Below are 26,147 nucleotides of genomic sequence, written 5' to 3' on the forward strand. Positions count from 1 at the left end.
TTTTCTGATCTTGAACTCATCTACAAAGTAAATTATTTAAATTTTTAAAGAACATTAAACTTTTTTTTTAAATAGATCAGAGGGATGGAAAATACTGTTAGCAAGTCTGTCTTCCCAATGTAATGTTCTATTTTCACACATATTTTTTAATCTGTGGGTAAGAAAGGAGATAAGCTGGTGGAAATATGAAAAGTAAAAAAATAAATAGAAGAATGCAGCAGTCTATGTAAAAAGAGTGCATATCATTTGGAAGATAAATAGCATATGGAAGAGTTATTCTCTCTTTGATATGCAAGATTACCAGCCATTGATCTTCAGTGAGAGCCGTGCATAAGAATGGACTGTACAGCTGAACTACAGTTGTTCGTATTTTGCACGGAAAAAGTTAGTAGAGTTACATGCCTGCTTCTGTAGACTTCCAGTTGCAGTGATCATTTATCACACAGATTTCTGTCCATACCATTGTCGTGCAGCAGCATGCAGTGACTGAGATCTTTATTACAGCAGCACTTACGTAATTTTTGCTGAGCTAGTTTTGAGTTCAGCAGAGTCGAAAGATAAACCTGTTCACCTTATAATATTGTTTGCTTTATTTATTGTTTTTTCCATATTACACTTTGAGACTCTCACCATGTAATTTCATGGCTTTGAAGTTGTGTGGGTTGACCTATAACTGTAATAAAAGAATTTGGAATGAGATAACACAAGTTTTTCCATTATTTACAAAAGGTTGAAGCTACTTATTAAACACCTTTGTATTCCATAACTTTGCTAAAATGAATACTTTTTCAAGCAACTGTTATGGTGTGGTAGACCCTTGCAGCACACAGACTGGACAGGGTAGGGCTGTGCTCTGAGCTCAAACAAGAAAAACCTTCAGTTTAAATTTTTAATTCAACCTTTCTCAAGAACACTGCATTTCTTAGTTACAAATTAACAGTATGTTTTCATCCTGCATAACTACTCCAGGACACAGGCTGCGTTTCTCATGATTCATGCTCTTCTTAAAGAGCATTAAGTTCAGTTAAGAGGATGTACGGAGAACAGAGGGGAGAATTTTGCTCCCATTCTGTCCACAGGGGATTGATCCACAACACCATTTCACTTGGATCCCATTACATCTAACATACACCTAAACTGCACCCCCAAGTTTTGGTCACACAGTCAGCTTTTCCTCCAGGTAGAGTAATGCCCTATGGATGTGCCTGGGCTGCAGAGCAGGTGTGCCCCAGGGTGCACCCCGCCGCCCTGGTCCCCCGACTCACCCAAACTGCGGTACCTGTGGGTGTACTCTGGAGTTTCCTTTCAGCTGTCAGCTCGAGTTTCTTTCAAAAAAAAAGTCAGTGCTCAGGAAGTGAGGACTCTGGGAACAGGGACCACTGACATACACCCAGCTCTCCTCCCGTTGGGGAGCTAATGCTCAGCCAAAGCGTGCATACTGCCCCGTAAGCTAGACAGCCTGACTCCTCTAGCATGGGTAAAGTGTAAAAGTGTCTTAAATGAGCAAAAGGAGCTCTAAAATCCTCCCAAGAGACAGACAATCCTCCTAAAGCAGGATCCTAAATTTCCAGCAGTCTCCCAGTAAGAAGTCGCACAAGATGGGTCTCTGAAAGCTTCAGTAACCAATTACTGACATCACCAGTAACACTAAGATTCCAGTTAACTACTTGCTAGACTACTAAACTGTGCTGAATTTGCTTGGAATTGCATGCAAACACACATTATCCAAACTGTAGAAAGATAATAAAAACCCAGTCTGGCATACAGCAACATAAGCCACTAAAAATCCCACTGAAACTCACTGAAAATCTAGAAAAGGACAAACACTGATGTTAATAAACATTGGATCAGACTCTCAGAGAAAGCAGTGGGTCCAGTGACTTGCAGCCCATCCCCACTCAGTCCGTGCCATGCAGAGAGCTCAAGGCAACAGCTGAAGATTTCCTCATGCCAGGGGTAACTTTGGCATTAACGGTAACTTCACAGTGCCTCACACCCCGCCAGTGTAAAGGTATTACGGGATCACGGCAGGTGGGTGAGAGGAGCTGCTTTTGCTGGCCTGAGTTAGGTCATCCCCAAGCTGCTTTCTCCTGGTATGAGTTAGGTCATCCCTGAGGCTCTCCTAAATCTCACAGTGAGGCAGGTATTTGCCTGCAAAATACAAGAAAAAACACTCTTATGCATTATCTTGGAAAGGATGGAGCTAAATACAAAAATCCTGCCATGGTGTTGCTTTCTTTCTTCTTGGTTTCCTAGTTGGTCTATAGTATTGTAGAGCATCAAACAGATCCCATCGAACTCAGGCACTCTTCCTGGTGGCACTGATACATCAACACTCCAGTACAGCCTTTCATGCATCCATAGCACTAACGTGTTGTTGGATTCCTACAAACAAAAAAGCTGTTCCTCAATGCCCGGAGCCACAAGCTCTCATGCTCCCTGCCCTTGGGAACTGCTGGGCCGGAGGGAGGAGCAAGTCCAGCGCCGCCTGCAAGGCCTGTGCTGGGCATCCATGTGGTCCCTGAAGGAAGGGAGCTGCAATGTGAAGAATGAAATGCTCTGATGGCTCCAAGGATCTTACAGACAGGAAGACATGGCAAAGTATGGTTGCATGGACTTTGGGCCTTCTAATACCAAGGATTCTGTTGTTGAGCATTGCCTTGTCATCAGCACACTGCTCCTTGGAAAGCTACAGATGAGACTGTAAGGGTATCATATAGGTAAAAAAGGGATGAATTAGGCCCTGGCTTCACCTGGTAGAAGGTTAAGGCTTGGGATGTGCCGCAATCTGAATTTACAAGTGGCTCACCAATTTGCAGTTTATATTAAAATACATTTCATGCCCTTAAAATTATTTCGGACAATTTTGTCTTGTGCATGAAAAATATATTTCTGTATAATGCTGCCTTTGAAAAACAGTGGAGGCTCATGTAAATCACTATTTATATAATGTATTTTCTGTGCAAATAGTGGTTTACCATAATGACTATATAAGCCTAGGATGGCTTAAGATAGAGTGTGCACTTCAATGCTGCATTTTCTTTTTCATTTTTAAAGAACACAAATACTGAATGAAATATAGATAAGGAGAAAATAAGCAATAAATTATTCTGTAGTGTTATCCAAATATTTTGAAAAGACACGTTCCTCTACCACCGCCAGCCACGCTTGCCGGCAGCTGCACACAACTTGAAGCTGCCTTCTAGAGCCCAGGGCTACCTCTGCAAATTCTGCTACAGCCCAAACCAGATACCAACACTGTTACAGTTTTTAAAACCTTATCCCCCTTCCAGTTATGATGTTTCTCAGATACATGTTTTAATGTGGGAGTGTATAAAAGTGTAAGAGAGACTTTTTCCATGTCATAAAATCATGAAAAAGTTATAATTAAAATCTAAGGAATCACTTCTTTCAAAATGGTTCTCTACAGGAAGGCAGGGCTGTGGCGAGGAATAACAGCTAAGGATCAGAATTTCCTTCTACATCTTTCAGGACTCTGCTGCTGATAATCACTAAGCATCAAATGGGAAAGAAGTTGATAAGGAAGTCCTGCTACACCTCAAGATCACACATGAATTTGTCCTTTCAGAAGAGAGGTGAGAAAACAGTCCCTGCCTTTGATGTATCGTCTGATGGTGGACTGAGAATAACTGAGTAAATAACTTCTGTTGTTCCTGCAGACCATTTGTGTTGTTCATGTTTCTCATTTGAAAGTTCTTACATTTGGGTTTCTTTTGGTGTCTGCTAATCAAAATCCAAGTTTGTGATGCTGAAATATTGGTGCTTTCTGGATGAGAAATACTTTTCTTGTTATTTCTTGCTTTTACTTGGGGGATATTTTAGGTTGTATTGCTATTATAATTGGCATATTTGGTTTCCACACGTCTTGAGAAACCCTTGGGATATTACAGCTAGATGCTCTTCAGAGAGTGAAGACAAAAGTCTGGTAGTCAGAACAAGGAAGTCTCAGAGAACCCATATACAAAAAATTATTAATGAAAAGCATTTGAAGAACAGCTATGAACAACAACTGTTTTCAAAGAAAATCATAGTCACTTAGATTCTGGGTCAAGTTCCCAGCTGGCTTCAGTGTAGCATTTCTGACTTCTGCCAGATATGGATCTGGCTCATTTTTTGTAAGGACAACTTCAAGTAGCTCTAGCTAAAATGAATGACAAGGCTTAGGCTTCTCAGTGAAGTAATTCGTTAATCAATGTGTATATACGCATATCACCATACATATAATTTCTGAAAATATGAAGAACTTTGTCCTTGTATAAGGCCCTCTAGAGTCACTAGAAAAATTTGCATGAACTTCATTGGGTTATGGATCATATCCTGTATATATGTCCATTTTTAAACCTTTTCCAGTGCTTCCTCTTTCTATGGAAATTAATAGCTTCTTGGAATCGAAATGACCAGTTTCCGACTTAGTTTTGCATAAGGAGCAGAGTCCAGTGGGATTAAATATGAATGGTGTCTTGGTAATTCATTAATCATGAAAATATGGTGTGCAGTTAGTTATATAAGTGATTATTTTGGCATGGAAATGTCTGCTACTTTTATGCCCATGCAGGATCACTTCAAGTGCAGCAGCAAGAACATACAAACCCATTCACCTCAATATACTGTTTTACAAAGAATGCACAAAGATACATAAATGTTCTGTAGACAGTACTGATTTTGTAGATGTTAGCATAATGAGAGGTCAGCGTGTCCAAGTGTCCTACCTGCACACAATTATACATGTTCCTGGTGGGGAGAAGCAGCATATTTTGAAACTTCATGTGAGACTTTCTTCAAACCCTCCTGGCCACTTATGACCTATGTAAAATACTTTATTCTGAGGACTTTTGAAAATGTAAACATTACAGCTCCTGTTCATTTACAAGTCTGAGCAGCCAGATGAGCAAGGTTGGGCTGGCCCCCAACAATGCTGAATTCTTCTCTCACATTCAGCTATAGACTTCTGGGTCAGGGAAAAGTAACAAGCACAAGATTTGATGTGCCATTGGAAAATGGTATGTAGCAGGGAGCAAATCAACGTAAGATGCAAGTCAGAGGACTGTTGAAACAGGTTCAGTGCTCGGTTTCCGTTCGTGCAGGATTGCTGGAAGCTGAAATTCTGCACTGAACAGAGTAATTCAATACACTTGGCAAATGTAAGAAGTTGCCTCACTGGCACAGACCTCTTCTATCTAAAAATGATAGAAATGCCAGTTCCACCTTTGTCTCCTTCCAGTGCCCTTGCGTCACTGGCACCCCGTTGTCTTTTCCAAGCACAAAGGATAATCCCAGGCCCGAGTCACTCTGCTTCCGCTTGTCAAGGCCAGAGCTCTGCCATGGCCTTGCTCCTGCTAAAAAAACCCTCACAAATCCTCTCTTCTCTTGTCATCATTGCTACTTTATAGAAATGCATTAGTTTCAGATTTTTATTTTCAAGAGAAGATGTAGGCAGATTACAGAAGTTTCAGGATCTGGCTACCACTGAAGTCTACCACTCTGAGAAAGCCATGCCCAAAAAACAGGTCCTAGATGGGAAATTGACCCAGCCATGGGTTTTTTTATTTCTTTTTTACATGGTGAAACACAAAGCTTGATTGTAAAGAAATACTTAAAATTTCTTCAATCCTTTTGCAAGTGTGTAATGGTATTTGTGGCTGTAAAGCTATTCTGAACATTTTTCACTAATACTTACAAATATTTTGAACTGAAGGGATTAATTATCAGATTCTTGTGTCTTTCATCTTAGCTGCTGCTTTGTTCAGCATCTCACAAAACACAGACCAACACGATGTATCTCTTGAAGAACTCACAGCCAAACGGCAGCAACAGAATGAGAGAAAGCTGCACATAACAGGTGGAGAAACAGGAGAATGGAAAGATGGAGGGAATCAAGTATAAGGTCTCATGATTACTTAATCACTATGCCCACATCTTGTTCCATAATGCATACAAGATTTCAGCCACCCAATCTACTGAAATCCCTCTCAGGACATGTCAGCCCTTAACTAAGCATCCACCTCTCATCCTGCTGGGTTAACCATCCCCCTTGGCATTTTGCTGTCTTCTGTTCTGCATTATCCCATTGTTTTTTTATTCTCACGCTCTATGTGAGTCTTAACATACTATTGTCCTACTGTTGCTCACGTCAATCACTTAACACGTGGAGATCCCTGGGTTTTCCAGCTGTTCCTATCCCCCATCCTTACTGTACTACCTACTGTATTTGGCAACGTCCCGTCAGCCGATCACCTCGGCCATCAAAGCATGCTAACAGAATGTAGCCTCTGAGGGATATTGCTGGAAGGACAAAGGCAGTTTCAGTGCTTCAGAGTACCCAGGCAACCCTAGTGACTAAACTGAGACATCCCAAAAGGGACTTAATCATTATTAGTAGTACGATACCATGTTGCCCCATGACAAAAGCAAGATCTTTGGTAAGCTGCTCTGTCGCCTCCCACCACTGACCCACTGCTATAGGAGGCCAAGTCTGCAAAGGTGGTCTACCAAAAAACCATTCTCGCCCAGCCAGAAGTGACTGTGGTAGTGCCCCTCACACCTCCGCACTGGGAAAGAAAGAACTTACTAATGAAGTCTTCCATACTTACCTGTTGGGATGACATTACCTCCTAGGGCAGTATATTTAAATTTACCGTGCCTGTTCCCACGCTATCTCAATATGAATGCCTCAATATCCCATGACATCTCACATCCAGGACCCTTTCCCTGATGGAAACCCGATGGCTAAACTGGGAGACGGAGCTCGCCCTCTGCCCACCCCCCGGTCTCACGGGCAGGCTCTCCCACAGCGAGGGACCCGCAGTAACTCCCGGGCGCTGCTCCCCCTGCTCGGCGGCCTCCAGCCGGCACCCGCACACCCCTCACTCCGACCCACTCCGTTTCGGGGTGACTGTCCCCAGAGGGCTCAGCCGCGGGGCGGGCGGGGGGGGCCGGGGGGGGTGCCGGCGGGCCGGCCCCGCCGGGAGACCCCTACCGGGGTCTCCCGGCGGGGCCGGCCCGCCGGCACCCTCCCCGGCCCCCCCCGCCCGCCCGCCCCCGCCGCAGCGCAGGGCGGGGAGGCCTCGCCGGTGCCCGCGGAGAGGGAGGGCAGCGCCGGGGGGGGAGTGGCCCGGCCGGGCCGGCCCCATAAATAGCCCTCGGCGGGGCGGCGGCGGGAGGAGCCGTCGCCGCAGCTGCCGCCGCTACCGCCGCCGCCGCCGGCCGCGGGTAGAGTCAGGACCGCGGACAGCGCCCCGCCGCGTCCCGTCCCGTCCCCCCCCCCGGCCCCGCGCCCCCACCATGACGGCGGAGACCCACCTGCAGGGCGTGGAGATCTCGGCCGCCCAGTTCTTCGAGATCTGGCACCACTACGACTCCGACGGTGATTCCTTCACCCACCCACCCCGGGGCGGAGGGGGGCAGGCCCGCGGGAGGCCGGGGCGGGGGGACGCCCCGCACCGCTCCCCGCCCGAAAGCGGCCCCCGGCCCCGCTCCGCGCCCGGCGGCCCGGAGCCGTCAGGGGCTGGGGAGGGTGGCGGGAGCCGCGGGGCTGGGAGGGAGCGGGAGGGCCGGAGCCGTGCCGGCCGGGGCGGGAGAGCGGCGAGAGTTCGGAGGGGAGCGGCGACAGCAACCGTAACTCTTTCTGTTGTAGGCAATGGGTACATGGATGGGAAGGAGCTACAAAACTTCATCCAGGAGCTGCAGCAGGCGCGGAAGAAGGCAGGCTTGGTAGGTTAACGTTTCGCCCCGCTTTCCTATCTTCTCCGGGAAAGAAGATTTTTCTGGAGCCAGCTCCAGTGCCCCGGTTCCTTCTGTTCTCTGTTGCCATCACACGGTTCCATGCCTTTGCCTCACCAGGCGAAGGGAAGTAGCTTGGTTAGAAGTCAGCAGGTCGCAAATGAAATAAATCGTCTGCTTTGGAAAGGTGAGGCCGGGTCCACCTCCCTGGAGAGCAGGTCCCGCTCACATCTTGTCGGGTTACGAGCCGGTACTTCTGGCAGCGCTTAAAAACAAAAGTCAAGGAATGCATGGACGTTGCCTTTTTGTCTTGGATGGGACCTCATCCCATTGCAATTAATCTTACCTGATCCAGATATGCACTGATACTAAAAAGAAAAAAAAAAACAAACAAACAAACAAAAAACAACAGAAAGAAAAAAAACCCCAACACTTAAAGTTAGCTGGACTCAGTTTTAATTTCGTACCTAATGGGCAGTACGGGCTGAAATGCATTTCTGCCCCTTGGTGGCCAGTTAATAGATCTGCAGATGACTGCTAACCACTTTTTGCCCTTCACCAGTGTTGTACACCAGGAGTATGAGTACCAAATCCTTGTAGTTTAAGTTGTTCAGGGAGACAGCAAAGTTTTTGACAATGTTGTCAAAACAATTCTGTGGATGAGTTATTAAAGCACTAATTATTAATTTCCTCCAAACTATACCCATGTGGGAAAAAAATAACAGAGCGAGAAAGAAAGAAAGGAGAAAAGAAAGAAAGAAATGAAAGATTCCATGTAAAGATTTGAATTAAAACAGAAGTGAACCTTTTTAACAAATAAATTGCCTTTAAAATAATCAGTTTCTAAAACAGGCCGCTTAGCATCAAACTCCAATATATAACCTTATGGAATCAATTTCAATTAATCTATACTAAAAGAATTCTGAAGTAACAGAAAATGAAATTATAATTTAACTGAATGGCATGTGTGTATGGGGCAAATAGATTAATACTTCATATAAGAATACCTCCAAACTGATCAATAGCTTTTCAATAATTAGCTTTGCTTTAAAAGCTGTTGTATATTTTGGAAGTAAATGCAAAAAAAATCAATATGAATCATAATTTCTTTTGTGGAAAATTGTATCTTCGTATTAATTGTATGAGTGTAAACTTCACACATTTGAAAATCTGTCTCCCAGCAATGCCTTTAATATTACCGCAGTCTTGGTACCAGTTAATTCTTCTTACAGTTGGTGTAGGCACTCATTTACATGACTGTAAGTAACTTTAAACTAAAGTAAAAAAAAAAAAAACCTCAAAAAAAACCCCAGAAAATTGGGAAAGGAATGTGTTTTTTAGAGGGAAAAAGTCTTTTTTTTTTTTTTTTTTTTTGACAGAAAAGATTAAACACTACTTCAATACCTTTCAAGTATTGCAAGAAAACAAATCTCTCTTCAATATAGAAGTGCAGGAAACTTAAGCGTGTCCATTAGAATGAAGATATTAAAGCCTGTGTATATTTAGTATGAATGGCATTCTTAGTAGAAATGCTGATATATTATTCAGTAGTTAAAAAATTAATTAGAAGCTCAAGGAAAAAAATATTTATCATTTTAAGATCGGATTCTTTTCTCTCGCAAAGCAAGTGTGCATGTCTTCTTAAAAACAGAGCCTGCTCAAAGTAACACAGAAAAGCTTTGCAGGATTACTCTTATCTGCTACAAATTTCATAATTTATGCTTTTTTTTTTTTTAATAACCCCTGCCTGTATCTCACACTATAGTTTAAAAATGCTCAAGTGTTTAATTAGTTTTCCTTTCCCATTTCTCTAATTCAAACCTATCTTTGGAGTGTTCTGCTGAAAAGAGCAACCTACAGTAGCAACATCAAATTCAGTACTTGGTCTGTTGGTGCTGGAGTATGGATATATGTCATCTTATGTTTCAAATCTAAGCTGATTCTTGGATTTGAAGGCTCATTTGCCAAACAAGCATCTCATTAGTTCGTGTCTCGTCTCACGGGATACTAATTCAGTAGCTTTGAATTTCTATTCTTTTGCCAGAAGGGACACATTGAGAAACTAGTGTAGGTTATATGTCATTTCCTCGGCTGTCCTTCTTTTAACACCCCAAAGCTTCTTTGTCATCATTAACTTCTGCATTTCAGGTCACTCTCCTGCTCACTATTTTTGAAATATTCAATTATGCATTCTTCATAGCTGGATTTTACATCAGTCATGCCATATGCATTAAAGAATCACATTGATTCTGTCATCGAATAGGATAGTTTAACATTTCCCAGTATTCTTCCCAACTACAGAACTGTTCTAATTATGTTCTAATTCTAATTCTTTTATTAATCCACTCAGTAAGCCTGTACTTTCACAGTTGCTTTTTCTCAGACAGAGCAGTAGCATGCAGCCTGATTCATGCTGGCCCCAAAGGGCTGATGTGTACGTGGAGGTTTTAGGGCTTGGGCTTTTCTTTGGTAACACTACGTCTTTTTGCTTCATGCTTTATGGTAGATAGTGAATTGATCTGTTATACTTCCAGAAATGTTGAAAGAACTGCCTCTTTTTTTAAAGATAAAAGCTATATAAGTATATAAGCATAGCTTCCATTTACTGTGCCCCACATTTATGCAGTATGTTCTCTATTTAGGTATGCCAATTGCCAAAAGAAACTGTGGGATATAAGTGACTAACACAGAGGTTGATAAAGGGTCAATAGGCGGATCTTGGCTGAGCTATTCCACATCTGTTTCTCACTTTCTCTGCATGTATAGACGATTACAATATTTCTCCACAGAAATATGTGATTTAATAGATGTTTATTAATACAGTCATGTAAGTGTTTCTGTAGTGCCATCTATCCTTACATTTTCAAATCATCTCAAAAAAAAGCTATTTTTTTTCTACAGCTCCACTTGGTTAGATAAGTATCTCTTAAGTTTTAAGAGGGGAGACTGAGGTGTGAAGGGCTAGTTTCTTAATTTCAAAAGTTGAGCACTGCATCTGTATCAAGTTTAGGACTAGACTTGGTTAAATTTAGGCAAGATTTTTTGACTGAAAACATTTATTTGAATAGCATAACTCCAATAACTCATCAAGCAGCTCAAGAGCAGGTGAAGTGAACACCAAAAAAAACCCCATTTCTGAATAACATACTAGAGAATGAGCATCCTGTTTTGTTTAGCCTGTAAGCAGCTGTGCCTCCTTCAGTGGCTGGACACTGTCTGGCACTGCAGAGCTGCTGTTAGAAAGATTAGTAAAATATTTAACCAGGACTAATTAAAATCCAGGTGTCTAAATTCTCCATTCTATCTGCTAAGCAAACTTGTCCCCACTTTGGGATCATTAGATGAAAGGTGACATTGAAGTGCATTGTATTAATAACCACATCTCTAATTAAAGCCATGACAAATTACTAACCTGCCATGGATGACTTTGACAGAAATAGGATACTAGGCCATGATTGTATCAGCTACAAGGAACTGACATTTTAGTTAGCTTTGGTAGTTGAAATTTGGGACAAACTACAACAGACTTTGTACAGCTGAGATTCCCTGGGTCTTCACTGAGAGAATCACTTAGATCCTATATAATCAGATCTAATATAGCAACTAAACCTTTAATTTCCAGAGGCTGATGTATTTTCATCTATAACCATAGAATTGTCCATTGTTTTAATATAACTAGTCCTGATTCTTGCTGCATGGTTTTACTAGCTCACATCTATAAGAAATACAAAGTTAAAAGTTTAATCAGTATTGAAGGTTGATGGCAGCTCATATCAAAACAAGGCAAGTCAAGTTGAAGTGTGAAATCAAATATTTAGACATTCTCCCCAAGACTGGCACCTTTGCCATAGCCTAGAATGAGAATAGCCTTTAGAGAACAGAAGTATAGCAGGGACCATAATTTATATGAAGAATAATTATGCTGACTTCACTCTGCTGGATTTAAGGTACTGCTCAAAATTTTCTCCCTCCTAAATCTGCCTCTCTACATTTCAGCAGTGACATATTGACTGTTTCTATGATAACCAAATACTAAACAGTGAAAAATACAATATCGTGATGTGTTCTTCTAGGGCTAAAATAGAATCCATTGTTCAGGAAAAATCCACTCAAAGATGTGTAAAGGCTATTTTGGTGTTCAGATGCATTATACTGAAATGTTCCTTATTTTGCAAGATATTGCATTGCCTTTAGGTTACTGATATAAAAATGAAAACCGAGAAAATTGACTAATAATTGCCTGTGAACTTCACTGTCATCCTCTTAAACAAAGGAGCTGTTATACACATCTTCCAACACATCTGTCTGTATAATTTTTTTCATTCTGTAAACTAAAATAGGAGTTCTAAGTATTTAGATGCCAATCATTCACACTGACTATAATATGATTACTTAGGAAGTAAATTTATCACAGTGACGTTGTTCGTGATAAAAAAATACTCAATTTCATTTAAAGTTGAGGAATCCAGCTGCAATAAGTACAAGTACTTCATTAAATGTAGTACCTTATTTGGAAACTAATAGAATATTCAAGTAAGTTTACATATGTTTTTCTGTATCTTAAAGTAATGATTCTCTCATTGTAACTTTGTAGGATTTAACACCCGAAATGAAAGCTTTTGTGGACCAATATGGGAAGACTACTGATGGAAAAATAGGAATAGTTGAGGTAAGACAGTTACTTTATAACAAAAGACTGACATGTTTACTTGCAGAAAATACATTTAGCACAGAACAATGTGAGTATAATATGTAAATATTTTTGATTTTTAGTTACACAGAAAATGTCTTCCTCTGTCTTAAGATCTTTAGCATTTTTTTCACTAATGAAATTTTTTCATTAACAAAAAGTAAGGTATTCCTTACCCCTCTCCAGACATTTCACTACACTTCATTTAACTTTGCATGCTTTATTCAGCACAAATAAGCATCAACAGCAATTTAGTTTTCCTGCAAAGCAGGTAAAAGCTCTATTTTAGAAATTTAAATTGTGAAAGGTAATGTGATTTATTTCTACCTATGATTTTGAACTAATGCCCTGTCACCACTCCTGTAGTGAGGATAACACACAAGTGAACACAACTGGGCAATCACTGTATGTAGTCTATTCTAAAAAAATAGATACATGGCTAGACAGCACGTTCATCACATTGAATTTAAACAAACTTTTAATAGTAGTTGTGATCCAGCTGGTGAAAGATCAGGATTTCTTATGAATTCCTTTCTCAAACTTTAATAGAACTTCACACAGAAAATTGCCCTATTCCTTACTCCCGCTTTCTAAAGAGGGCAAAGATAACCAACCCCTTCCACACGTACAGCTGCTCAACAATTGTGTAATTTAGACAACTTGCTAGGAGAGGGGGAACCGTTGTGTTTTCTCTCGCTTTCACTCTTCAGTGCTGCAAGTCAAAAAGGAGAGTTTGCTGGGTTGCAGCTTGAGAAATCACTTTTTCAAGCCTAAGCCTACGACTCATTTATGTCACTCTGAGTGCGGTGAGACTGCAGTTTCATTATTAAATGCTATTATATATTTTTTCCTGATAATAAGAAATCTGACCTAGAGAGCTAATTAAGAAACAGCTGGAAACAAGCCAGGTCTGCAAAATTTCTACAGTGACCAACTTTGGGTCAGTAGCTAATTTTAAAATAGAGGACTGAACAGAATCTGTAAAAGTCAATAGGAAGTAGCGCTGCTGATATAATATATTGTTTCAGGGTATCTTTTCTCCTCTGTCAGGTGTTTGAATTGCATATACTTGTTTAAATGCATATGTAATTATGACTGAACTACCATGGAAATATGAACAGTTTTTTTCACTTGCAGCTATCATTGATTTTTTAAAAATGTATCTTTTGACGATATTTAGCATTGATCAAATAGTTCTGCACCTAAAAAGAACTAGTGTTTATTTGGACTAACAAATTGTTTGGGTTTGGACTAACAAATGCTTATTCATTTGGTATTGAAGAATCTTATTTAATTTAGTATTTTTGAATATGTGTAATAGCAAGCATTGGATGCCAGAAGGATGTATAGGCAGTGACTGAAAAAGACTGTGTTTCTTCACTTAGGAAAGATAACTGAAAGTTTTACCTTTCAAATTCTCTTTCTGATTCTGCTATTAACTTAATGGGTAAAGGTGAGCAGATCAGATAGGGCCTGATACGGTACAGTGCTCACCACCCCCAGCAAAGTGCCAAGCATGCTCAACATCTACTGAAGCCACTGAGTAGTGACAGTACTCAGTTCAGTGACTGAAGGGACTTTCTCCCTTAATATAGCAGTTTCCTAAGCCAATAGCTATATTTTATTTCACTTACATCAGCATGAAGCTTGATTTGGAAAGTGCTGATGGGACTCAGATGAAATGTGTTGTACGTGCAGAGCAGTATGATATTAAAGTTGGTATTTGAACTTGATTCTCGTTCCTTATAAATAAAAATGTCCAGTAATTCCAGATTGCTCCCATTTACATAGTACATCAAATACACTGCAAAAGTGTATGCATGTTGTTTAAAAAAAAACATTATGTAAAGCCATTCAGACTCCCAGCCATCATAATGAATACCCCAGCATCTGACGGAAAATGTCCTAGCGCATAATAAGTTTTCAAGAAAGGTCTGGTGACTGACATAAAGAGGAGGCCGCTCACAGATGAAGGAGTGGATTTTCAGCTCAGATTAAGTGTCGATTCTGTCTTTGCAAGCATACTGCAGTTAGTTCACTAGCTTTTATCCAGTGCCTTCTGGCTAAAGGCAGAGTCTGACCTGTCCATTTGCTTGTCATTGTGTAAGGGACCTTGAATGCACCTTTTGCACTCATTCAGGCCAACATTTTCACTAAAATGTGGATGTGAAACCCAAGGTTTCGAAACTCAGGACTTCGTAATTCCACGTTCAAATTATTTGAAGCTTACTGCTGCCGTAAAAATAACTCCTTATTAACCTAAAATGTTCTTCGTACTCCCATTCTCTACTATAGGAATTTAAAAAGCAGATTCACTCTATTAGGTGAAAGGAATTTTAAATAGCATTAAATATCAACAGAATTTACTTAGAGAATGATTTCTAGAAAATAGTTCTGATATTGTTTTAAGTACTGAGTGTTTTTTCTGCTAGGTAACCTATAAAGACGTACCTCAGCCTGCAGCTAAGCAGAGAGGAGTCAAGCCAGCCTCAGTCTTTGTGGTTGTCCTCTGTTACTCATGATGCAGAAATAGCTGACATTCTCCATAAAAGCAGCAGAGTTCACAGAAATGCTCACTAAACCGCTATTGCTGCCATACATGAAGTTGTAGCAGTCTGCACTCATTCAAACATGCTCACGGAGTCCCCCTACGCTCACCCTCACAAAGAAGTCATCATTAGAAATAGCATCAAGTTTCCATCTTTCTTCTCTGTAGTGGTATAACTGGGACTGGGAAGTTGAGCCGGTTTCCATACAATCTTCTCTTCCCTTAATAATGCAGAGTTTTCCACAAAAAGCAATTTAATGCTACTTGATGCATGAGCTTGGAGTACGGGACTTCCCTTTAGCTATATTGTTTATATTATGCTAAAGGGTACAAAAGAAAGAAAACGCAAAAGACATTTTTTGGCGGAAGCCTGAGCTAATGTTGGATATTGAGCTACTACATCTTTGTAATGTAAAAGACTGTGCTTTCCCCTGATACTTACAAAGGGTGAGAGGTATAACTTAAAATAAGATAATTTTCTTCCAGAGGTAATATATTCTGTACCTCAAATACAGTTTGGTACTGCTAGTAAGCTGTTAACGTTTCTTTAGAAAGTTACTATTTTACATTTACCCTTGCACCTTGTACTATTTTACAGTGCCCTTGCAAAATTCACCAGTTAGCTATAGACATCACACAAATGGCATCTTGTTTATGATTTCCACACGTAAACTCCTTCCCTTTGTCATAATCAGTCCCTTTCCCCAAACTCTGCTTATTATTATAATCAGTTATTCCATTCAACATTTGTTGTTGAGTAGGAATGTTGACTTACTCTAAAAATCAAAGCTCCTAGTAAGAAAATTAATTGTATCTCAGCCCAAACCAGGACACCTGTCATGGGAGAAATAAAGAAATTTTTCCATAAATCAGTACTAAGTTACACACATTTAGATACTGCATACATGTGAACATGTACTTACCCACATGTGTGTATGGTACGTATAATGGAGTCAGTTTTGAAAGCTGCTGATGAAAACTCACTGTTGAAGTTGATTGGGTTTGGTGTTCAGCCATTTAGCAAAAGCACTCTGAACGCTCTGATGGGCCTGACAGCCTGTCATCAGCTGCGCCATTGCTGTAAGGAGAGTGCTCTGATGTGTCTTTTCAATTGTACCAACACTTAAAGACTATAACTGATTCCTTGCACAGATACTTTTAGAGAAATGAGAGATCCGTCTCCATACCCTTCATGATCTCACCTGTAGGGTGAGAGGGAGAGCTGAACGCACCTACGGTGTGGCTGGAACCCAATAAAAAAGCCTGAGCAATTAGTTAGGCTATAGCACTGAAATAGACAGAATGAGGGATTTGAGGGTGTGAAATGAATGCAGAAAAACAAAAATTTGAATCAAAATTTTAAGATGGGGCTCCAGGAAGTCTGCAGATGTCATTTTTCATGAAAGAATGCAGCTAAGAAATCCGTCTTTCTCCATTTTCTCTTTCTAGTAAGCACAGCTGGTCTATTCTTCAAGTAAAAAGTTTTCTTTAATCAAAACACATTTCATACATTTTGAGGACAGAAAAAATATTGGGCTTTTGTTAAAAACAAATCATGATTTTACATTAAATTGTACAGCATACTCTCCATCTTCTACATTTGTCACTTGCCAAAATTGAGTTACAGTAAATGAACATTTTCAATAACCAGTACAATAATGTCTGATTTTAAAAAAGCCTTTTGTAGAGCAAAGGCATTGGAAGAACCACCCCTGATTTTGCAGGGCTAAAAGCCCTTTTGATTTCTTTCTGGTATTTATAGCTCCTCTTGAACACATCTCTGTGCCTGACAAATGATCACAGGTTGCCATCCCCTTGCCCTCCCCGCTTTCTTTTTTTCTCCTGGCCTTTCCATATATTTTTCTGTTTACCTTGCACGTTTTCTTCATGTCAGTGTTCCTCTCTCTTCCTCCTCTTCCTCGTTATCTGTGAGTAGTCTATTTTCCTCGCTTTCTTAATTCATGGTCCTCCACACTTATCCTCTAAACATCCTTGCGTTATGCTTTCCCTTTGTGCTGATTCCAAGGTTTTCACCACAGACCCTAACTCTGCATGGGTGAATTTCTTCCTGTCTTTCCCCAGCTACCCCTTCAGTAAAGTGCTGTCTCATTCCCTTCTCTCAGACCTCAGCTCTGTTTGACCTTGATAAATATGGCAAAGCTGCAAGCCAGAAGGCTTTCAGAGGCATCTTCCAAACATTTCAGCTAACAGCAAGAAGCTTCCTATGGGGCCACAATAGGGCAGTATGAGCACAAAGAATTTCATACTCTTTTAAAAAGTTTCATGCTCTTTTACAGGCTCAGCTGGCCTAATGAAGAATCAAAACTTAATCTTTCTTAAATTCTGTTACAGCTTGCTCAGATATTACCAACGGAAGAGAATTTCCTGTTGTTCTTCAGATGCCAGCAGCTAAAGTCAAGTGAAGACTTCATGCAGGTACAGTATGAAATGTTGCCTTTTGTAAAACCATCCAAGACCCGCTTGCCATAAAGACATCATTAAAACATTCACGTTCTGATTGCAGACATGGAGAAAATATGACAGCGACCACAGTGGCTTCATTGATTCTGAGGAGCTTAAGGTAAACCAATATCTATGAGTATGCTTGACAGGAGAACAGGCATTGGATTACAGCCTGTGCTATCTATTACTTCAGACACCCACCCATGCATGTTTTTGCATTTCAAACATGACCAAAAAGCAATATGATTAGCTGATGTTTTTATTGCCAGTAAATTATTTAAAGTGAAACTCTAATCTGATCAATGTTTTTTAAAACATGTTTTAATTCAGATCAATGTTTGTCTCAAGTGACTCAGGGTAGGAGGTACTTTAGCTTAGAAGTAAGAAAGATTAAGAAAGCAAGATAGGCCTTTGAAAGCTATGTTGTTCTTTTTTTGGTATATTAGATATGAGGGCTGTTTTGTTGGTTTTTTTTTTCCCTAAGGGCACCACTACCATTAATCACTATGCTGCTGGATAGATCATGCTCTCTCAAGTACCATGTAACTCTACAGTTTCCACTGTAATACTGTTAGGCTAACACTAATGGAATTGTGTTGCCCCTGCTTGGTTAACACAGCAAGGGGCTGGGTGGGATTTTGGTATCAGCTTTAATATGCACAAATAAGAGCAGAATTGAGATTATTGCATTAGCCATCTCAGCCTCACAGAGTTAGCAAACCTTAAAACTAGGGTGATTTACCTTCCTAGTCATAAAACTAACAGCAATTTGTAGATGCTGAATCATGGAGTCACAGAATCACAGAGTGGTTGGAAGGGACCTCTGGAGGTCATCTGGTCCAACCCTCTTGCTCAAGCAGGGCCACCTAGAGCCGGTTGCCCAGAACAATGTCCAGATGGCTTTCAAGTATCTCCAAGGATGAAGACTCCACAACCTCCCTGGGCAACCTGTGCCAGTGCTCGGTCACCCTCACAGTGAAAAAGTGTTTCCTGATGTTCAGAGGGAACCTCCTGTGTTTCAGTTTGTGCCCATTGCCTCTGGTTCTGTCAATGGGCACCAGCCTGGCTCCATCCTCTTTGCGCCCCCCCTTGAAGTATTTGTATAGGTTGATGAGGTCCCCCTGAGCCTCTTCTCCATGCTGAACAGTCCCAGCTCTCAGCCTTTCCTCGTAGAAAAGATGCTCATATAGAGCCTCCGAGTAGAAAGGTGCTGTTTTCCACAGTTCAATTGCACTTGATACATTGCTGCAGCTTTAAATTCAGAGGAATCAAAACAATTCATAGCAAGAGAAAGACATAGCAGTGTTTATCCATCTAATTTGGACTATTTTGCCCATATGTGGTATTCTAAAACGAACTACATAAGCTTTATTGACTAAAGCACAGGAGATCAAACCACCTGAAATCCTTACAGCTCTTCTGTTCAGAAGAGGTATCCACATCAGACAATTCACAACTTTTTTCCTTTTCCCTTCCTCTTTGAGTTTGGTATCTGTGTGATGTTTGCCAAGGATCCTACCTCAAGGTAAACCTCAGGCATACGTGCCCATTCTTCTGCTGGCTGGTCGCAGCAGGTCTGTGTATCTAAAGTTGGTAGGATCAGGAGGACGCCACACATGTAGCACTTGAGAACTCTCCAGCCGTGAGACAATGCCTTAAGGACTGTTGCCAGCTACTATAATTTAAAAGAGACTTTAAAAGGCAGGACTGATTGAGAACAGGCTGAATAATGAAGACATTTTAACCGGATCCGAAATGGTCCCATCTCTCTTGTGCTGGGAGATTTTGTCTGCCTTAGAGAAACAGGCCATTTTAACATGTTGAAAATAAGACATACATGTCCAGTTTTATTTTTAGATCAGTATTTCTTGACAAGCCCAAACATTTTAAGTATTTGCTATGCGAGGAGTACACCCACTTACAACTTTGTAAGAGAAATTTAAGCTGGAAATCAGGAAAACTTTCTAACAATAGTAACAGCAGTGGAATACGTTGTCTAAGGGGGAGGCAGGTTCTCCATCACTACCTTATTTAGGAAAGGTTTGGCAATAGCTCAGATCAGACAGTAACTCAGGAAGTTTAGATATAGATGAACCTTTCTTGAGACATGCAGACAGACTGGATACCCATTCAATGTCCTTTCCAGTCCTATTTTCCATCAAAGCACACAAGATAAACATGTCTCTGTAACATCCATTTACGACATTTCAGTCATGGTCTTTGTATACAGGCTACTAGGAAGGACCTCCAGCACGGAGGGGCCCAGACTAGAAGAACTATAGTGGGTATTCGTCATATGACTATTGACATGGTTGCATTCAAGTTCAAGAATGTCATCTATGTACAAATAGATTTTCTTATGAGCTACCCCATTTCCTATCTTGAAGTGTTGCCCAAAATTCCACAAAGATAATGACACTCCAACTGATGACAGTAATTAGGTACTTCATTGAGCATTGACAGGCATATAGACATCTCAGGCCTTGTAATACCCTTGTTAATGCCTTGATATCTTTCTTTTTTAATGTCACAGACCTAGTACAGAAATTTAAACCACTAAGTGGGTGGAAAGAATCTTATTTTTTAAAGTAAAAATGGCTGGTGTTTCTAGTCATGTGATCCTATATCAAATTCTCATTAAAAAAAATGCAAGGAAACTGGCTGCACACATTTAAAATACAAGGTAGGAAGGAGCAACATAGGTTAACGTTCACTTCTAGCATTGGGTACCGCCATAGGCAAGGAGAAAACTTGATTAATCATTGATCTTTTCTGTAAAATTGTTCCTATGTTGCAAGAAGTGATTAGGCATCCAAGTTTTCAAGGAGACTCAAGGTTAATTAGTTTAGTTTACTGATAGAGCTGATTAGGAAGCAGTATACTTGAAAGCTAAACTATTTTTTCCAAAGTCACAATACAACAAATGGCATATAACGCAGAAAGTTTTATGAGTCACTTTTTCCAAATAAAACTGTGCAATATACTTGAATTGATCAAAAGAAACTGTTATATTCTTAGCTGTTAATTACTACTTCTTTTCATACTTATTTGGAACTTCAGCAGTAAATACTAAAGTGGGAGTAAAATAGTATTTCCCATTACTTTAATCTGAAGTTAGCAAGTCAAGCATTTTATACTGTAGATAAAAATTTACCTATTACTCTTCTATTTATTTTAACAGAGCTTCTTGAAAGATTTATTACAGAAAGCAAATAAGCAGATTGAAGACTCAAAGCTAACAGAATACACAGAAATAATGGTAAGATTATTTACAGGCATGTTTCATCAAGACTGGATTAATCCAAACTCTTTATCTTTAGCCACTGGAAGGCTCCAAATGACTTGGAGCCCCACCAGGTACTAATCAGGCTAACTATGTTATTGCAACAGAGAGACAACTGTGGCATCTAGCACTGCAAGTACTTCTGCAGCTACAGAGCTTTGATGGGCAGTTTTCAGTGCTGCTTGAAAAAAAGTTCAGGAATTCTGAATCTTTTCGGTATTTATATAATATTAGACCATACCATAGTATTTTCCCCTGTTCTGCTTCCCTGTGCCAGTAGTTGTAAAACTGAAGTCTTCACAGTTCATAGGAAAAAAAATTGTACCTGTCATAATTATATTACTATGTTTAGATCAAATTAATTTGGGGTTACTTTCTATGTTTTGCCTTCTTACAGTGCTGTAGTGTCTGTCTCTTGTCTTAAAAGCCATCACTGCATGATGGCTTCTTGCTGGATTTATAAACATCTCACTCTTTCCTTCTCCTCCCCTTCAAGAAGGAGAAACTGATGTTTTAGATAGATAAACACTAGAACCAAACTGTCGCTTCCCTAGCCTTAAATCAGCCCGTCCTTGGGGCACTCCTTCCATCCCACTGCTATGGAGCTCTATGGTAAGGACCAGCATTGGCCTCTGAGTGGACATTTCAAGAAGAGACAAGACAATTCTGGTCTTCAGGAAATACAAAACACTACAGGTTTTGTTTCACCAGTTTGGTTTCATCCTAAAATATTTTTAGCAATCAAAAATGTGCTAGGTAAACACACTAGCCCTCAAACTGGCCTGAGAATGGTTGATCAAAACTTGTGTTTCTCCTGGAAAAAGTCTGCTGGTTTGTTGTACCAGCATAAAGCATTTACCTAGAATTGTCACCATTTATTCACTGGTGAAGGTAACATGTATCCTTTTCATTCAGGGAGATTTTTGACCTTCATTTTAAAGCATGCTCTAAGTTCTGGCCTCTGCAGAGAGACACAATGACAAAGAATTAACAGCAATAAGAAAAAAGATATAAGGCCAGTTCTCCCATAATCTCCTCAGAAAGTAGAAAGGAAGACTAATAGAAAATATACGGTCCTGAGCAGCTGCAGGCAGGCACAGCCAGCCACTAACAACCCATCAAAATACGAAATAAGTTGACTTCACAGCTGCCACTGCTTACCTCCCCCAAATGCAAATCTCCTTTCATGGGAAACGCAAGGCAGATGCTTTTATACAAGGAAAGGAAGTGTTAAAAGGAACCAGGGTGTTACGTAGAAATAAATGTTTATAGAATTGGTCTCTTTTCTGGTCTCCTTTGCCATTTATTGTGTATTAACCAAGTGAAACACTGTCTTTTTTCAAGGTATTAATTCTGTCTTTAAAAGGATATACACTTATCTCAGTACAGGATGTCGCTTTTCCTCTCATCTAAAAATTACATCTAAAATTATTGTGATTGAAAGTGATGGGATGGAGCGTGGGTGGTGGTGTTTTCAGTACAATGTCTAACAATGTTTGTACAGTTTGCTGCTTTTGTGACTCTTTTATACAGAAAAGGCAAAATAATACTTGAAAGTAGACAAATGGAACTATACAGACATAAAAACTGGAAGTCCCACGCAGGTGCAATATCTCCATCTACTTCTAACAGCGAATATAAGCTGTTTGTGCCTCTCAAGCAGCAGGAGCTCATCCTTTCAAGACCTCAAAGGAAAACACTTTAATACAATAGGGTGATTAAAAATTATTAGAAACAGTATTCACTTATTTTGTCAAATTACATTAATATATTTATTCCTGTAATTTAATTATAATTATTTGGAGAAATTTAATTTCCCATTTTCATACCATCAACAAAATGTGATCATCTACAGCGTCTGTTCACTCTTTTAATGAAATATATCACAGAAACAGAAGGTGATCTTTACTTAAATATTTAGACCTAGCAGCCAATTGAATGTCTATTGTTTTCCGTCTAAGAAATTGAATGCCTTGGATTCTACTGAACTTCACCCGACTGTTGTTTCACCTTTATGAATAGAGAATAATGATGCTATTATCAGATCATGACATGAAGTCAAAAGTAAAATGTTACCATGTCAACACTCCTCTCATTTATAAATAATTACATGTGCATTCCTCATATGGGACATTCATCACTGTAGGCAGGTTAAGACCTACCTTACAGCAGGTTAATCAGTGTTGTTCATCTGGTTTCTTACCAGGCTTTTGGAGTAGAATTAATTACTATAAATTACTTCCTCGGTACTTTAAATAAATGTATTACACAGCAAATGTGACAGATCAAAATCTGGGGCCATCATTTCAGCATGAAATACAGGCTAAATTTCGTTGAATTTAAGTTTTCCAAGAAGTGTTTTCTTCATTAAGTTGATTAATTTTGATTAGTAATGTAAAATAATATATTTTTTCAGCTCAGGATGTTTGATGCAAACAATGATGGAAAGTTGGAGCTTACTGAACTAGCCAGGTATGTCTTCTGTCTCTTTTCACAACAAGTATCATGTACCAATCGCTGTTATGGAAACAGTGAAATATTTTGACCTTTGTTTTCTCTCTCCAAAGACTACTCCCTGTACAGGAAAATTTTCTTATTAAATTTCAGGTATGAATATTCACATTCTTAAAGTAACCTGTTACCATCACACATAACTGGTGTCATTAATGGATTTGTTTTCCTTTTGGCATTTAGGGTGTCAAAATGTGTGCAAAAGAATTCAATAAAGCCTTTGAGATGTATGATCAAGTAAGTCTCAAAAAACCTTTTTATTAATTGCGTAGTTTGATGGCACTTATTTTCTGAATTTGTGAAAAATTAGCCATAACCTCTGAAATGAAAAATAAATGTTTAAAATTATCTTTCATGTTATTTTTCAGGATGGCAATGGCTATATAGATGAAAATGAACTTGATGCACTACTGAAGGATCTCTGTGAAAAGAACAAAAAGGTAATCCTAGAGGGTTTTTTTTCCCATTGGAGTTTAGATTTAATTTTGATTTTAAGAACACTATAATCCACCCAATTAAGATAAATAAAGAGCTTCTAAGTCATAATTCCTGAAGTCAAAGTACAACTAAAAATCTTGGCTGAAGTCATACCACTGTAAATCCTGAACTAGGGGAGTTGTGATTACATAGCGACACTGTCAAAAGCTTGCTTCTGAGACATCAGCTATCAGCAATCTAACATATGGCTATAATATCGATAACATATAAATACATAAACAACATTTGCAATGTGTTACTGTTGGCCAGGCTGAGAATACCCTTTTTTTTTTTCTCATTTTCTGCCATGGGAAGCAAACTTGTTGATGCTGGTAACTAAACAGGATTATAAAGCATTATCTGTTCTTTAAATAGGAATTAGACATTAACAACCTTGCGACATACAAGAAAAGCATCATGGCCTTGTCTGATGGAGGAAAGCTTTACCGAGCAGAACTGGCTCTTATTCTCTGTGCTGAGGAAAACTAGAACTCTTCTATCATGTCCACTTAACTAGTGATGTACTCTATCTACACAATAACTGTGCACTATAAGGGAGTAGGCTGTATTTTTAAACTGCATATAGAAAATTAGCCAGGACGTGTGGCACATTCCTTTCAGTTTGTTTCTATACTGTTTGTAATGTACAGTTTTTGTAACAATAAGATTGATAAAGAGAATGTCTATGTTTGGGCCAGTCTGTATATTCAAAAAGAAACTAAAATATGTCGGGGTTGGTTTTGGTTTTTTTTTTTTGCTTTCATAAACATGGCTGGAAAAAAATTAAACCTGCTGACATTGCTGTGGTCATCATATCCTTTGACACTTGCAACATTTCTTGTTGAACTACATAACACAAAGGTCTACAGATATCTTTCCCCATTACAACTAAGTGGGTTTTTTTAAATGCAAAACATGAATTGAGATTAAATACGTTCTAGGTCTGAAATAGGAAGGAGATGCTGGCATGTCTGATTTCCAAAATTTAACAAGGCACTAAGAACTATTTTCACTTGTCAAACCACTCACTTACAGGTCTGTGCTTTCTGCAGTTTTTCAATTACTCTTCTCATTACGAACTCATAGCATATAGACAAAGCATTTATCCGGGATAGATCTCCACGCAATAGTTGACAAAAATATAGTGTTTTCAATCTAGCTGTTTAACTTTACTGAATTTAAACATAGGCACTTCAGAAATAAATGCCTGTAATCTGTCTTGGAATCCTGGCTAAATGACAGGTAGTATAGTTAATACACAGATTAACGTATGATATTATAAGTGTACCTTTCATGACTATTCCTGTGTCAGAGAATATGACAATCCATTTTCTAAACTATTTTCACATTTTGCAGGTTATAATTATTCTAGTAAATTGCTGTTTTTACATCATATTCTGTGTAATCTATAATTAAATTTAATATCCTAAGATTGTCGGTGTCTAGTTTGTCTATCTCCTGGATTCTTTTTCTGTACCATGTAAAGGACAAAACAACTATTTGAAAAAAAATGTGCCTCCCTGGATCTTACACTGAATCACTAATCTATAACAACAGTATTAAAATTTAACACTAAAGGAAGAAAAAGATCTAGTACAGATTTTATACCAATTTAATAATTTACTTTACATGGTGGGCTCTGCTTTTTATTATGCTAGACAGGTATTTTTTAAATGGAGAACTATACTGTAGAAACAGCCCTGTCTTCTTGCATCTTTACTTTATTGGACTGGCTCCCTTTTTACTTTACACCGGTTTTACACCAGACAACTCCATGAATGTCCAGGCCATTGGTCCCAGTATGTACAGGTGTAGGAAGGAAATTGGGCTGTGTCTTAAAGCCGATAAACCTATGTTGTCTCCATGTACAGCTGTTTCAGAAGCAATTCCAGGTTAGCAGATTAGCTACATACAACTTCTCAGATGCATCTCTGTGTCTTATTTAACAAGCAGAAGCAAATGCCTTTTATTTGAAACGTGTCTCAAACAATGAGGCTCAGATCCTTCAAGATTATAGTCCCTAACTCCCACTAAAATGAATCCTTGAATTCCTCAGGTTAACTCAGGCAACTAAATACCATTTCAGGACAGCCCTAATTGACTTGGGTTCTCTCCAGTCTGAGCCTCGGAAAGTTAAGGAGTAGGTGGTGCTGGATGGGGTCTTGCTGAAAAAAACCACAAAAAAATTAAAGTAAGATTAAGCTAGCTCATTCTCACTGCTTTACGCCCACTCCATGCACAGTGATTTAACTTCTCACCTGCTTGTTCCCCTCTTTTCTCTATGCAACGTGAAATACAATTGTGTATGTTAAGTGAAGAAACAGTGAATCTGCCTATCAGTACAATAAATGATTGATACTGTTCACACCGTGCACTTAAACCCCTGGATTTTGCCTTATTTTAACATTTTAAGTGTAAAGGTAAAGAAAAAACCC

The 26,147-nt window shown here is 39.5% G+C and overlaps 1 protein-coding gene and 1 long non-coding RNA gene across 2 annotated transcripts; one reads left to right on the top strand and one right to left on the bottom strand.

Moving 5' to 3' along the window:
- Positions 1-547: 547 nt before the first annotated feature.
- Positions 548-6,763, bottom strand: LOC115340120. The gene is made up of 3 exons (XR_003922923.1): positions 6,612-6,763; positions 5,699-5,847; positions 548-2,151 (listed from the first exon to the last, which is right to left on the bottom strand). It is a non-coding gene; the product is annotated as an uncharacterized LOC115340120 (long non-coding RNA).
- Positions 6,764-7,169: 406 nt separating this feature from the next.
- CALB1 (calbindin 1) lies at positions 7,170-25,142 on the top strand. The gene is made up of 11 exons (XM_030011108.2): positions 7,170-7,384; positions 7,655-7,731; positions 12,335-12,409; positions 17,331-17,414; positions 17,503-17,559; positions 20,623-20,700; positions 23,141-23,196; positions 23,292-23,331; positions 23,419-23,472; positions 23,604-23,675; positions 24,088-25,142. The coding sequence occupies exons 1-11, from the start codon at positions 7,303-7,305 to the stop codon at positions 24,199-24,201; spliced, it is 789 nt and encodes a 262-aa protein (XP_029866968.1). The 5' UTR covers positions 7,170-7,302; the 3' UTR covers positions 24,202-25,142.
- Positions 25,143-26,147: the final 1,005 nt, after the last annotated feature.

This window comes from Aquila chrysaetos, chromosome 4 (genome assembly GCF_900496995.4).
Source record: "Aquila chrysaetos chrysaetos chromosome 4, bAquChr1.4, whole genome shotgun sequence".
Lineage (NCBI taxonomy): Eukaryota > Metazoa > Chordata > Aves > Accipitriformes > Accipitridae > Aquila > Aquila chrysaetos.